The 15,077-nt window shown below is 36.0% G+C and overlaps 1 protein-coding gene across 4 annotated transcripts in view; it reads right to left on the reverse strand.

Annotated features, from left to right (window-relative positions):
* Nucleotides 1-15,058, reverse strand: part of LOC110840186 (RCC1-like G exchanging factor-like protein) — a 35,116-nt gene extending 20,058 nt beyond the window's left edge. For 3 of the 4 annotated variants that reach the window (XM_087351783.1, XM_087351785.1, XM_022085032.2), the window contains exons 1-6: nt 14,921-15,045; nt 9,318-9,440; nt 9,000-9,178; nt 6,021-6,181; nt 2,558-2,660; nt 306-600 (exon numbers count right to left, since the gene is read on the reverse strand). In XM_087351783.1, the coding sequence (XP_087207909.1) occupies nt 306-600; nt 2,558-2,660; nt 6,021-6,181; nt 9,000-9,178; nt 9,318-9,343 (764 nt within the window). In that variant the 5' untranslated portion in view covers nt 9,344-9,440; nt 14,921-15,045. Of the gene's footprint in view, nt 1-305; nt 601-2,557; nt 2,661-6,020; nt 6,182-8,999; nt 9,179-9,317; nt 9,441-14,920 lie in introns of all 4 variants that reach the window. The other variant, XM_087351784.1, reaches the window with a different exon arrangement.
* Nucleotides 15,059-15,077: the final 19 nt, after the last annotated feature.

Genomic DNA, 15,077 nt, shown 5'->3' on the forward strand with positions numbered 1-15,077 from the left:
CATGTATATGTTAACTCAGTACCACCTTCATCTGTATTTTGTGGGCAGCACTAGGTCATCACATTCATATGGTTACAAAGCCACAATGACTGATATCAATGGCAGAACAAATCATGCAGAACTATACCAAATACAATGTCTGCTTCCTTTAGGCAATGGGCATGGGATTATTTTAATTTCATAATTAAGGATAAGGATGCATGAATCACATGGTGTGAATTACTCACTTATATGTGACAACTTTCATTCTACTTGTCTTGTTTCAAATAAAAATACGAAATGATCAGAACATCAAAATGTATTACCTGTGGTCCTGACCGCATTCAATGCTCTTGATTTTGGTTCCATTTAAGTGTGGGATGTTATAAATAATGGGGCTTCCAGAATACTTTTCTTCCTCCACAATCTGCCTGCCACACTGGCCATATGCATTGTTGCCTAATGTGAAAACACCTTCTTTGTCAGTAAGCACAAGAAGGTGAGCTCGTCCTGCAGCTACATTTATTACTCTTGTGTTAGGTATGTCTGCCAGGGGTAGTTCAATTGGAGCTGGTGTCAGTATAAGCTGTAGTGGATGATTTTTTCGTGGTGCATGATAACCTGTTAATTTGTACATAAAATATCTTTGTTAAGATAGCTTTCTTTTGTGATGAAAAATACTATTTAGCCTGTTGGTATTTTACTTTATAAGGACAGATATGCTCATGGCATAAACTGTTTCCCTTTAATATGTGAATCAATAAAGAGATTTTCATGAACCTCAATTATGATCATGCCACTTGAAGTCGTTCCACCTTTGTAATTGTTAATTTCTACCCAGTGTCTTGGTGTCAAGCCTCTATTGAAAATCATAACCAGATTTGAAGTCTTGGGTCTGACTGTTACAGTATGTCATTTTTGCAGGTCTTGTCATTTATTATCTGTGTTTGTCCCATTTATATATATATTACACTGGAAATATACAGCCATTTTACTGTGTAAGTGATCATGCCACCAACAAACAAAAAACTCTAAGGGCAAAGTCATGCACAAGCAAAAGCACAAGATATCATCCCTTGGTAGGTTACACCATTCCTGCATACAAATTGCATTGTCAGAAATGGTAAACAGTGCCTTAAACCTACAATGAGAATATGCTTATGCTAACAGGATGTTTGTTGTGGCAGAAAACCTTGCCTATTAAAACTAGTGGCTATTGCTACCAATGGGTGATTATCCAATCAGGCAACTTGTCCTTTGTAAGAAGGATTTTGGTTATATGGCTCTCCGGGATTTGAAACCACAAATATTGGGATTACTTTGGCTGATGGCCTCTGTGACTTAGGAGGGTAGGCCATGCCCCTTTTGAATTACAGCCTGGCATTTGCATTACAACTGAGGAAAAACATGGCAGACCTCCATCAGGGTAGCCAAGCAGTTAGAAAACTCACTGCACTGATTTAATCATCTTTTCAGGGACAGCCTTAGCTGGCCTGTTGAGCATCAGCCATCTCAGTTGCCCATGAGTGACCTCAGTCAGCCCTTGGAGTGATGATGTTGGGAATGAAGAGGGATTCTATAGGGTGGAAGGAAGGAATGTCTGGAGGAATAGGCCAATCAAGAGGGAAGGACTGAGCCAAGCAGGTGTCAGAGAAGGTGGGGGTGATAGAAGGGGAGGGTAGGAGAGAAGAAGTCAGCCCTTTCTACGATCATAGGATGGTGGTGATTCCTTGGTGAGAGACTTTACATTCTTTCAGGTCATGAATGAGAGGCTTCCATATTTTATATAATATTATTTAATTACAGATACGGCATCAGTGTGAAAATTTGAGGATTTATCTGAAAAACTGAATGTAGAACATATGCACAAGAATTTATCAATAAATTGTATAATTTATAATTTCTCCTGTTCTCAATTTATATAATGAAGTACTTGAAGGGAATAAGGCTTTGTAATTTCTTCGATTATCAGTGCACTATTTTCTCTTACTATTGAGCTGGTAAGAGGCAAAACTATCCATGCTAAAATATGACACAATAACATGACATGACCATGAAAAATATGCAGGCAAGGCAATACAGCTCCACGCAATCTCAACCTTTGTTCTAGGTAGATGTAAATGGTTGGCTTCATGCTCCAGCTGCTTTACTCCCAGAGAAATAATTCCTAGTATATAACGAATAGGAGGATGGGTCGTTAGTTAACAAAAATGTATGAATGAAATATTTTGTGTAGCATGAAGTGAGATGTGACATGATTCACATTAATGTGAAGTCTATAATATAAAATGCATTTCTCCATCTCCTTCCAACCTTTCTGTCTGGTAATAACTGGAGGACCACATATGGTGAAGACAATTTCATATTTATCAAAAAAATACTCCTGGTTATGACATTTCTTTTTCTTAAATACTTAATATCATACCAGCACGGGGACATTATTTCAAGCATGTTTCTGGCTAGATCCAGAGATCAGCCAATACTTTCATAATCCATGTAACTCACTCACAGATCATTACAGGACATTTAAACAGTGTTCTGTCTTAGGATAAATAAGCCTTTTATCTACTGAACTCACCTATTTGAGAATCTGTATTGATGCCAAATCCAAAAACTTTAGCATTCTCTCTGGTATCAGCAGCAAGTGCTGTAAACCCATATCCACAGGCAATATCAACTATCTGAGGGGCAGAGAACATTATACTGATCAGCTACATTGAAATATTGACATAAAATTAATCATTTATGGCAATGCTATTACAAGATTCAAAGCTTCTGACATATCAGGTGTGGTCACTTCAAGTGGAGAAACCAATCACAGTGCTGCTGCATTGCCTAGTTACAAAATTCAAACTGTTAACTGTGAGAGGTATAATGTAAATGTCATTTGCACTCAAAGTTTCCATGAGTCAGACAAAATATTACATTCGATAAGAAGCCAAAGATTTCTAAATGTGTTGCAGCAAACTCCATGTTTATAGCCCTGTTATTGGTGGTATTGATGCTGGATAAAAAAGTATTGAATCTGCATGCTGTTTCTTCAGGAAGACATTTGTTCAAGGACCATGTTTATAGTATAACGTTTTTGTGTTCTGTGGTGTTTTGTGTGCCACACATTATCCATTTATATAATAAATTAGACATGAAACAAATAACCAAACAAATGTAAGGTTTGTTGTGTGTAGATTACAATAAAGAATCTAACTGGGATCCACAACATGATCCTAAAATAAAATTTGAAATACAACTTTTACCAATCTTTTGTTCAAACAATGCACAGAGTTGCATAGAAGAGGTTCCGAGCACTATATCTCTCACTGGCATGAGAGTTACTGTCTTCTGTAGTCTACATAACCGACTTACATTTTCAGTGATCAGTCCACAATCAGTACAATGAAGTTCTGCATGCATGTTAGGAGTGGCATGGTAGAAAATTTTAGTTTACAGTTTGGTATTCTTTTGTTGCAAAGGACTTGTGAACATGAATTTGCATTAGTTCAAAGAAAACTTTTACAGATACTTTATGTTGTGCACTCATCACTGTTTGCACACACTTCCTAAGTGTCTAAATAATAATACAGTAGGTCCATTCACACAAAGATATGAAATGGAAATATTTAAATGTAATTAAAAGATTCCAACTATCTGTGGATTAATAAAATTAAATAAGTAACATTTCTCCATGCATCCAACAGTAAACTGGTGCAACACTCCAGTATACAAAGAAGCAGAACTGATAGTTAACATAATCAAACCACAAAACTACTTTTCACATTTAACATAAAAAATTAAATTACTTTAATGGAAGAACCACACAATATAACTTTCCAGAAATAATATAAACAAACAAGTGGGTTCAGAATGGTGGTCCCACTTGAGCATCTGAATCTACACTGCAATGCTGCACTGCATAATTTTTACAGCTTCACACCATGTTAGTACATGGACATGTCCTAAAATAGACGCAGTACAAGTGGTATTGATGGTAATGGTGGCCACAGTTATGAAATACAGTGCAGTCAGGCTTGGAAAACAGTTTTTACAGTATGCAGTTTCTTGGAAAAGTATGCGTCAGAAGGTGAATAAAAGGGATTTAATTTCTCAGTGTTAAAACCTAACAGCCAAAGCATGTAGCATTCATAAATTAAGTGTTCATAGGGATAATGTTGTTCCCTTTGATTAAAACAAAAGAGAACATTATGTTTATAAGCTTATAAGCCATATTATATACATGGAGTTGTACTATGTATATTATACACATACCCTAAATGTTCTGCAAGATTTACATAGATTTCTGACTGCATTCCCCTCACATATATATAAATGTGAAGCATAAGCCAGCAATATCGCAGACATTACTCACTGGCTGCCATCTAACATAAGGAGCCATAAATCCAACCAAAGCTGACACTGATCAATGACACAGCTTGCCAGATAGTCTAGGTTAAGCAACATGGACTATGTGATGACTGACAGCCTGACTTTGCCCACTGTTCCTTACTAGTGTGCTCTCATACAAAGAAACCAGGCTCAAAGAGCAGGTAGTTGTGTCACTCATCACATTAACCCTGATACTGAAAGTAAAGACAGTCTGATACTCATGGCTGATCACATGAGAAAATTTCACTTCATTTAGTCACTGTGAATGCTTCATACCTTACATAACCAACTCTCTGGTAGCAGAACCTGCAGGTCTAACACTGACAACACCAAAGCCTGCCACCAGCCACAATCCTGAGTCAACGCCATCCATTTGCCATTCTCACAGCCCACTTCCCTAAGATCGATCTTGATGTTATCCTCCTATCTCCTTCTTGGTTTGCCAAGTGGTCATTTTCCAGAAGGATTCTGTACCAAAATTTTGTATGCAACCCTTTCCACCGGCCCCCACCATGCGTGCTACATGGCCAGCCCATCAGAGCCTCCTATATTTCACTATCCTCACTATACTAGGTGACCTGTACAATTCATGCAGCTCCTCATTATGCAATATTCTAATTTCCCCACTTATCTCATCTTTCCTAGGTCCAAACATCTTCATGAGCACCTTGTTTTCAAAACACTTGTAATTTACGTTCTTCCTTCAAGGTAAGAGACCACATTTCACAGTCAAAGACAACAGACAAAATTATTATTTTATATATCCTGATCTATAGTGTTTTGAATAGCAAGTGAAATGATAAAGAGTTTTTGAAGTAAATAAAAACAAGCATTTCCTGAATTGATTCTACTCTTAATTTCATCATGGACATTAGTTCAATTTGTTATTATTGTTCCCAGATACTTAAATTTTGAAACATTTTCATATAAAGTGTTATTTATAATTATGTTCCACCACTGTTGCTGACGTTGATCCTTTATTATGCCCATGTATTTAGTTTTGTCTACATTTATTTCTACACCTATTTCCTTGCTATCCTATAGGAGAGTTTCTGCATTCTTGGTTATGGTACCCACACCAACTAACTAAATAGATGGCTTACCAAATCCGAAGGTTCATCACCGAATTAACCAAAGCCCTCCACCGGGATAAATCTGTCAACAATGTAACTGGGTGACCAGGGTCCAATTCCCACTGACAAGTAGTTTTTTCCTTGTATGTTCAGAGTGACACTGAGATTCACCTAGTCTTATCCAATGTGTACAGCATCTGGGACTTGATGCTAATAACTTACCTTCATTTAGAGCTGAAATCTTGATGGCATGGTATAATGCTATAAGCAAAACTTTATTTATTTATTCAATGCTTCATGAGTATTCAGCAATTTAATTTTATACCATCTGATGACTGATTTTTAGATTATTTAATGATGCTGTTTGAACTGCAGTGGTGAGATGTGATGAAGGGCATAAATGGTGAGTAAGTAAGGATTTGGAGTGAAGTGATAAGGCCTATTCCAGGGCATTTACCTGGACAGAATGAGGAGTAAATATATAATATATTCTGGTAACCTGGCTGTGGCTCAAACCAAGTACCTCCTAAACACAAACTTTACTAATACCCCTCTGCTAACAGAATACTCGTGACATGAGATCATTACCTTATGTTGTTCTGCAAAATGTGTTCTGACAGGCTTTTGAAGATAGCTAATTGGCTCTCTGCTTTTCTTCAACTGAAGGTTAACGCCAAGAGCTCCATGTTCTGCCACGCCCCAAACATAGACCCGCCACTTTGGTTGGGTGCTGCTTGCATACTGGAAGACTATGTTAAAAAATAATATAACTGCATTATTGTCTGAACTGTGTCATTGAAACACTACCAGTTAAAATTTAACACCAGACATGAAGTATATTTCAGTGTAACTGCTCCACCATTAGAATGTTTCTAAAATTCTAGTTAACTATATACCATATGTATCACACCAGAGCCAGGAAAAATATATAATTTTACAACTAATGCCTTTTTCATCAATCTTTATTTCTTTACAGTAACTAAATAGCTACTACTTTTCCCACCTTTCCCTTCTAACTCATTTACTCATGTGACCAGCTAACTGGTGGACATGAGGACACATTTTGGAGTCAATTGCTGCATCTCTCAAAAATTGGGAGGTAGAGGTGTTAGAAATCCAAGATACTCGAAAATTAAAATTAATTTAAATTATTTCATATGCTCTACTGTACATTACCATATGTGAATGAACAGTCTGGGGAATTATGATCTTAAATTTTAATACCATGTAAATACACTGTTCTTTCATTTTACATATAATTATACATGCTAGCAATAATTAGAATTCTAAACTAGCATTGGTACTCGACGATGTAACATGATTAGTCAATGGACATTTAGGATTTTAGGTTCTCACGGTGTATGAAGATGGCTGTTGTCTGGGATGTACACTGTGAAGTCTGGTAGAAGTTTACCTTCTATGAAAGACATCTCTGGAAAACCTAACAGTGGGACAATCTGTGTTTTGCAAATTTGTACATTTATTTCACAAAACATATTCCATGAACTTTGAGTAAAAAACTGAAACTATTTGCACAAAATCTAATCCCAGCTTTGTTTATGATTGCAGCTATCACACTCAAATTATCTGAACATGCCATTTGTGAGCAGCTGGTTTTAAAACAAGTTAAGAAATGTGCCCACACCATAACAATTTTGGTGAGTATACTAGAATAATACCTCTGTAAATGCACAGATAATTCACTACCTTGTGATTCCCTATGCAGGAGTTCAACAACATTTGGTCTCTGTGAATGTTCAGCAAAATTCCCAACTGGAATTCTCCAAACTATAATTCCTTGGGTAGGGATTTCCCACCATGACTTCCACAGCCAAACAAAAACACACATAGGTCATCATGAAGTCAATTATTGATGTTCAATTTTAAACAAAACTGACAGCTTAACAATTTTTCATAAAAATCCCCAATTTCAAATTTTATAAAAATCCTTTTAATAATTTTCTAGCTGAGATTTCAGGAAATCATGCCATTGTGTATGAAGATAGCTGTTATCTAGGGTGTTGCTCATGTAGTCTGGTAGAAGTTCATTGATGTTTCAGAAGAACCTGCTGCCTCCATCATGAGGACAATAAGTAGACTTGGTAATGAAGGCAGTAAGCACCTCTAAAATGGCAGTAAACTGAGCATCTCTCATTCTTGAATGTGAATACAGGAAGAAAGATAACAAATGCAAAGACTTCAATGAAATATATGCCATTTTACAGCCTCCAAAGCCATTACAGATACGGTGAAATAGAAAGAACATACATGTAAACCTCAATTTGCGCCGGTTCAGAATAACGCCGCTTTTGAAACCAGCAAGTCAAAAAGTGAAAAAAATATATTTTACTATTATTTATAACGTTTTACAGTGTTTCTTGTATTGATTCTTATACTAAATCATAATTCTTACATCGCTGATTCTGAATAAAAATTATAAATACAGTCACCTCTGCACTTATTGCTAAGTAGTTGCGAGATAATCTCTAAAAATGTGCCAACATTGCGCAACAGTCAAGTGAGCATTGGTCACTCTTCACGGTGAGTCAATTGCGTTCAGCCTCATAAGGGAGTAAGGAAAAATGCGCTCAGTTCGCTTCTTGTTGACACATTGAATGTGCTGAAAACTGTGTGCTAAACGTGTTTGTGTTGTTGTTGTTCGACCACTATTCTGCAGTAGCAACTGTTTTATATTTATAAATTGTAGAAAAGCCACCATGTCTGGTAAGAGAAGTGAATGTGTTGTTAAAAAGTTGCGTAGGTCTATTGCGTTAAAAGATATGATAGACCTAATTCGTAGAATAGAAGGTGGTGATACCTGTAGTAATGTGTGCAAAAGTATGAAGTTGCCTCCTTCCACTGTGTCTACCATAATGAAATATTCCTATAAAATAAAACAGTCAATGCAACAGGCTACGAGAGTAAGTGCAACGCAAGTGAGTTATAGCAGAAGTAAACTTTTAGAAAGAATGGAGAAATTACTGTTGCTGTGGGTGGCTGACATGAATCAAAAAAACATTCCCTTGACTGAAACTGCTATCATGGATAAGGCAAAGTCAATTTTTGAAGAACTTAAGTCGTCAATATTTGGGTGCCGGGAATGCATGTCATTGACTTCCCATTGATTTACATTATAAAAAGAGTTTCAATTTACGCCGCATAAATTGAGGTTTTACCAGTACTTGGAAACCAAACTCAGGTCACCAGCACTATAGGCAAGCAGGCTAACAACTGAGTCATCATGGGAAGCTGATGTAGGTTCCTTTTAAAAGATTTACAAAATAACACGTAAAGAAAGTGGAAAATAAAACTGCAAATTACAAAGAAACATTTGAGCGTTCACAGCCAATATTTTGGCTAGGGAGTCAGAGAAAAGTGAACTGCCATAATGCAGACCTGGAGCAAAATTAAAGAGTGAAAATCTACAGAGACCCCTTTTCAGTAAATTCTGTGGATCAAGAGCTAGAGAAAGTTGTGCTACTGCTGCTTATCAAGTAATATAAGCAAAAAGATTACAACCACGATTCTCAAATATTACTTAGATTGTTCTGAACACACAAATATTACCGGGTAATTTCTCTGCTTCCTCTGGGTTTATGGGATATTTTCTTCTTACATAAAGCCGTACAGAGTTTTGAAGGCATGCCCATTGCTTGTTTGTGGCTTTGTTGAAACTATGCTTTCTGAACAACCATTTACTTTCACACCACGACAGGTTTAACTTCTTTATGGCATTCATCAGTGCTCTGGAAAGAAAACAATAACATAACGCAGCATTATTATCAGGGGAAAAAATTTGCAAGAATTCATCCTCAAGGCATTTATGTGTGATCATCTCAACTTTCAAAGGATTCACAAAATTTTGGATAACTGTCATTTGTTTACCTCCAGTGATGTATGGTATGTAGCATTGAGAATACTCATTGTACTTAAATCCAAGATACTTATTCACATTCCTTGATGGTGAAGACTGATTGAGTCATAAGTTATTCAATTACACTGATTCAACTGCAGATATTGTTATGGCATCAAGAGAGATAGGAACAGTAATAACAGGGTTATACAGTATCAAGTGAGAGATGAAGATGATCAAGCATGATAACTATAAATAATGTAAAGTTGTTCTTGGGTTTAATTAAGGACCACAGTATTAATACATATGTGAGAGTGGACATTAACCTTGGTACTTGATGGTGGTGAGTGGCTGGTTTTATATTTCGGCTACTTTATGCAACATATTATGCCAGCCTCCTAAAATGAGAACACCTTTGACAGGCTCCTTCTTACACTTCCTACAGATAGTACCAACTATTTTTATGGAATATGGTTCCATCTCCCTCTTTGACCTGACCACCTTCTGAAGGTACAGACAAAGTCAGAAATTTGAATTTGTTGGTCAGCACTTCTTGATTGAACTGATCTAGTGTAAATTAAGTTCATTTCAGACAAAATAGTTAATAAAATTAAATATTTCTCAAAGCAGATATGGAGAAGGTTACACACAAATCCCCCCCCCACAAAAAAAAAACATCAAAGGAAAGTAATCCACTTCATGACCAACCAGCAATAACATCCTCCCAAACACAGAAATCAGCAAAATGAATTAAACATAAGAAGGTACTCCTACATAAAGTGAAACAAAGATAATGGTAGCATCCTGTTCAAAAGTGGACATCTTATCACAAATACTGATACAAAATTATTTGTGAGATTCTAAGTCCAATTGAGGTAAGTATTCCTGCAAAATTTAATTCCTTTATGGCTACTAGATTTTGAAAGCAGACATCCAAAGCATCAAAAAATATGGGCACAAGTTACTGAAAAAAAGATCCATAACTTCTGCCATAATTGAGATATAAAGCTCATTTTATGTTCGTTTCAAACCTAATAAAACACCCTTTTTAATGACCTATTACACAATATAGTCAGCACAGTTATGTTTTAAAGTCTTCAAATCTGATCTTTGACCTTGAATTTCTCAAAATGAAGTACTTTTATTCTCAAAAGAAAAATACTGTGTGCATGTAGTTTTTGTTTAAACATCTGCAGATATCAAGTTGGAACTGCAGTGGCATTGGATGTTGTGAAGCAGTTTACTGTGAAGTCACTTCACTTGTATGAATGAGGCAACTTCAAGCAGCATTCGATGCTATACAGCTTGAGCTACTGAAAAAGCATCATTAAATAAACAAATAAATTCAAGCAACATGTTTCTTCTAAATTCTTTAGATTTATTAATTTAGGTCAATGTAATTTTTTTTACAATCACATGTCATGTCATTAAGATTACTAACTAACTAGATGGCTTACCAGACCCTGTCCCTGGCCAACAAAATCCAGTCTCCTTCAACTTCCATCTCCCATAGATCCCACCTGACATTATCCTCCCATCTACATCTAGGTCTCCCCAGCGGTCTCTTCTCCTCAGGCTTCCCAACCAATACCCGGTGAACACCTCTTGTCCCAACCATGCGCGCTACATGCCCAGCCCATCTCATTCTTCTCGACTTAATCACCCTGACAATACTGAGGGAGGAGTACAGATTTTTAAGCTCATCATTATGCAGTTTCCTTCATGTCCCATCGTCTTCTCTCCTAGCCCCAAATATCCTCCTCAACACCCTGTTCTCAAACACCTGCAATCTGTGTTCCTCCCTCTGAGTGAGTGACCATGTTTCGCAACCATACAAAACAACAAGTAAGATTATTGTTTTGTATACATTAATTTTCAGGTTCTTAGAAATCACTTGGGAAAACAAAATATTTTGAACTGAGAAGTAGCAAGAATTTCCAGAATTTAGTCTCCTCCTAACTTCCTCATGAGTATCATTTTGATTTGTTATTGTTGTTCCCAAATATTTGAACTTTGTAACCATTTCAAAGGACTTATTAGCCACCCTAAGATAATTCTGCCCGAATGTCTGCTGATGACGTACTCAGTTTTATTTCTGAATTTACTTCTAGCCCCACCTGTCTACTAGCCTCTAGTAAAACTTCTGCATTCCTCTTTATTGTATTTATACCGTCCCCCAATAAATTAATACATCAGCATATGCAATAGCTGATGTGTCCCATTCAATTGCAAACCCCCCTGCCTATCTTGAACATTCCTGATGGCATATTCTAGTGCAAAGTTAAAGAGCAAGGGAGACAAAGCATCTCCTTGTTTTAGACCGTTCTTGAAGAAGAATGACTCAGATACACATTTACCTACTCAAATTTTGCTAAAGATTTCATTTAAGCACATTTTTATTAGACTCACTAGCTTCTTTGGTATACCAAATTCAATGAGAATATTGTATAACATTTCTTGCTTTTTTAAATCTATAAACAATTGATGTAAAGTCCCACTGCAAAAGATCTGATCAATCGTTGATCTGTTTCGTCTGAACCCACACTGATGATCCCCAATAACTTCATTCGCATATGGGGTTAATCTTGTGGCATCTCTTCCTTATCCCAAATTAACTGAATAAGCTTATGGATCCTCATATGCAACCTTTTGCCACCCACTTTAATTAATTCTGCTGGAATCTGATCAATACCTGAAGATTTATAACTTTTCAACTTCCCAATGGCTAGTTCCACTTTATCTAAGCTAGGTTCTGGCACCAACAGTTCAGCTGTATGTATTTTAATCTGTCTAATATCACCAGTTTCATGAACATTTAAGAGCTGGCTAATAATATTTTTCCACCTATTCACAATTTTTATTGGATCTGCAAGCAAATTCCCATTATCATCCTTTACCAAATTAGTCTGAGGTTGATATCCTTTCTTAAAGTTATTAATGCTTCTGTACAGGTGTATGATATTTTTTCCTTATTATTTGTCTGAAGTTCAGTAATTTTGCCCTTCAATTATTCCCTTTTTTTATTCCTAAAGGTTCTACTAGCTTCACGTCTCATGTTACATAGATTATCCACATTTGTTTTGTTTGGGTCCTGCAACTATTAAAATTTTGTTTGATTCCTTTGATCTATTAATTTTGAACATTCTTCATCAAACCACGGTTTATTTTGCTTTTGCCTGTAGTATCCTAGTTTCTCTTTCGCTGAAATTTTGATGCAGTTTCTGACATTCTCCCAATCCCTGACGATGTCCACACTTTCATTATCTTCATTTGTCTCTAAAATTTGAAACCTATTCGAAATTTCAACTTGACATTGTTCCTTTGCCTCTCCCTCACTTAATTTTTTCCAATCAAATCTTTCTGTGTCAAAATTTTGCTTAGTTCGTCTACTTACTGCAAGCCGCTCCCTCTCTTTTGCTACCACCAGCTAATGATCAGTGTCACAATCTGCTCCTCTGAATGACCTCACATCAATTATATTTGTCTGCCTTCTATTATCTACTAAAACATGATCTACTTGATTGTGTATGCTACCACCTGGAGAATTCCGAGTGTATTTATGAATATGATGTGGAAATTTTGTACTGTTTACAATTAAATCTTTTGATGTAGGGAAGTTTATTGTTCTACCATTATCATTACTAAGTGCATGCAGACTCTTGCTGCCTATTGTGGGTTTGAAGATATCCTCCCTCCCAATTTTTGCATTGAAATCTCCCAACAGAATTTTCATGTGATACTTGCCAAATGTATCAAATACTGATTCTAATTCTTCATAAAAGCTATCCTTCATATTATGGCTTTTGTTCTCAGTTGGGGCATGAACATTAAGGACAATAATGTTGCATCAACGTCCTTCTACAATTATGTAAGACAATCTGTCACTACGAAATTCTGCTATAAAACAAAAACCCCTCTCCCTAACTACTGATCGTCATTGTCCTATCCATAGAAAAACGTGAAATTTTGCACATCTCCTCCCATTGCACCTCCTCCACTGACACCAAATCTAACTTGGTTACACAAGATTAATATTTAATTGCTCATCCACTATTATGTCATAAGTATCAAACCCAGCACTGCAATATTTCATATCCTAACAAAGGTAGACATGATTTATAATTAGAAATCTCAGAAGCTCCATTGTGCATAGCATATGCATGTACACACTGTGCGCCAGTGTTTATATTTCTTTAACAAAAAGGATGGTTTTGTTGTTATTTTGTTTTTAAACACTCTTCATGCGGTACCTCTTCTTTTGCAGTTTCAATAAGTCTTGTCATGGCGATAAGGACATGTCTAACAAATTATCAGGCAAATGAGGCTCTTGCCGAGAAAAGTCAATGAAGGCATATTATGTGATAATTGTAATTTGTGCTTCCATTGGAAATGTGACATCATCACTATTAGTGATGTAGATGTAACTGAGCCATAGTTTTGTTTGATGTCAATAGTTCATTTCCCCACAAGAATTCAAAATTATTCCAGTACTGCCATTGACAATATTTTTGCAGACAGTTCCAGGAATCTGATCATGATGCAGAACTTCTTACTTACTTAATTGCTCCATGGAGATAAATTCTTTCTGAGAAGCCAACAGTCGCTCACCCACTCAAGAAATTCCTAACATTTTACAGAACCCAAAGGTTCATTACCATGTTCACAACAGTTTGCGACTGGTCCCTAATCTGAGCTAGATGAATCCAGTTCATACCACCCCATCCTATTTCTCAAATATCCATTTTAATATTATCCTCCCACATACATCTAGGTATTCCTAGTGGTCTCTTTCCTTCTGGTTTGTCCACCAAAACTTCTAGTTACAAAATTCAATACATTATACCTAAAATGCTTTGCTATGAGAACTGTCACATCACTCATAAAAACAGACTTCTAAATTAGTCTACTTTGATTACCTCCATTTGATCATGCCATATGGAATTCTGGGAAAACTAAACAGACAGTAAAAACGTAATTTACACACAAAATAAAATCACTACAATAATGACAGGCACTACTAAATGGAGAGACAAATATTGGGAACTGTTCAAGAAATTTAATATTCTTCTACAAGGAAGTGAATTCTTGCTCTTGTTATCATTTGTTGTGGGAAACATAGAAAAAATTCAAACAAACTCAGATAACCACAACATAAGTACAGAATATGATATAACCTTCACATGCCAATTCTAAACTCAGTAAATATAAAAAAGGGGTTAAATACATCAGAATTAAGATATTCAACAATCTTCCCCACTATAAAGCGTCTCAATCACGATATAAAGAAGTTTAAGCCTGCACTAAAAGTATACCTCCTTTCCCTCCATAAAATTTGGTTCAATCAAAAATTCTCAGCTACTACAAATACATGCAAACAACTGTGGGTATGCTTTCTTGTGTAATTATTTTTTGCGGTAATACTGTAATTGACTGCAAATAACTGTCATAACTATGTAATTTATATTTGTATTAAAAACTAGTATTGTATTTGTGTGATATGACAAGGTGTACATCCTTGACTTGGGCCTATGAAGGATGTATGGAATGTAAATAAATTCTATTCTATTCTACTATTTGAAACGTGTAGAATTTAAAACTTGGTGAATTTTTTGATCCTGAGGATAGTATAACTCACATGAAGTTCCATCAAATTGCATGTGAAATAATTATGTATCGCAAAACACAAAAAGAATACAATCGACAATTGAAATCTAAACCAATATTGCTGAAGTCAAATGATAGACAAATCCACAGTATGCGACATACTTTGCTACCAACTATTGCATATGTTT

Source organism: Zootermopsis nevadensis, unplaced genomic scaffold (genome assembly GCF_977971745.1).
Source record: "Zootermopsis nevadensis isolate Lab colony 2312 unplaced genomic scaffold, Znev_1.0 Znev_ptg000020l, whole genome shotgun sequence".
Classification (NCBI taxonomy): Eukaryota; Metazoa; Arthropoda; class Insecta; order Blattodea; family Termopsidae; genus Zootermopsis; species Zootermopsis nevadensis.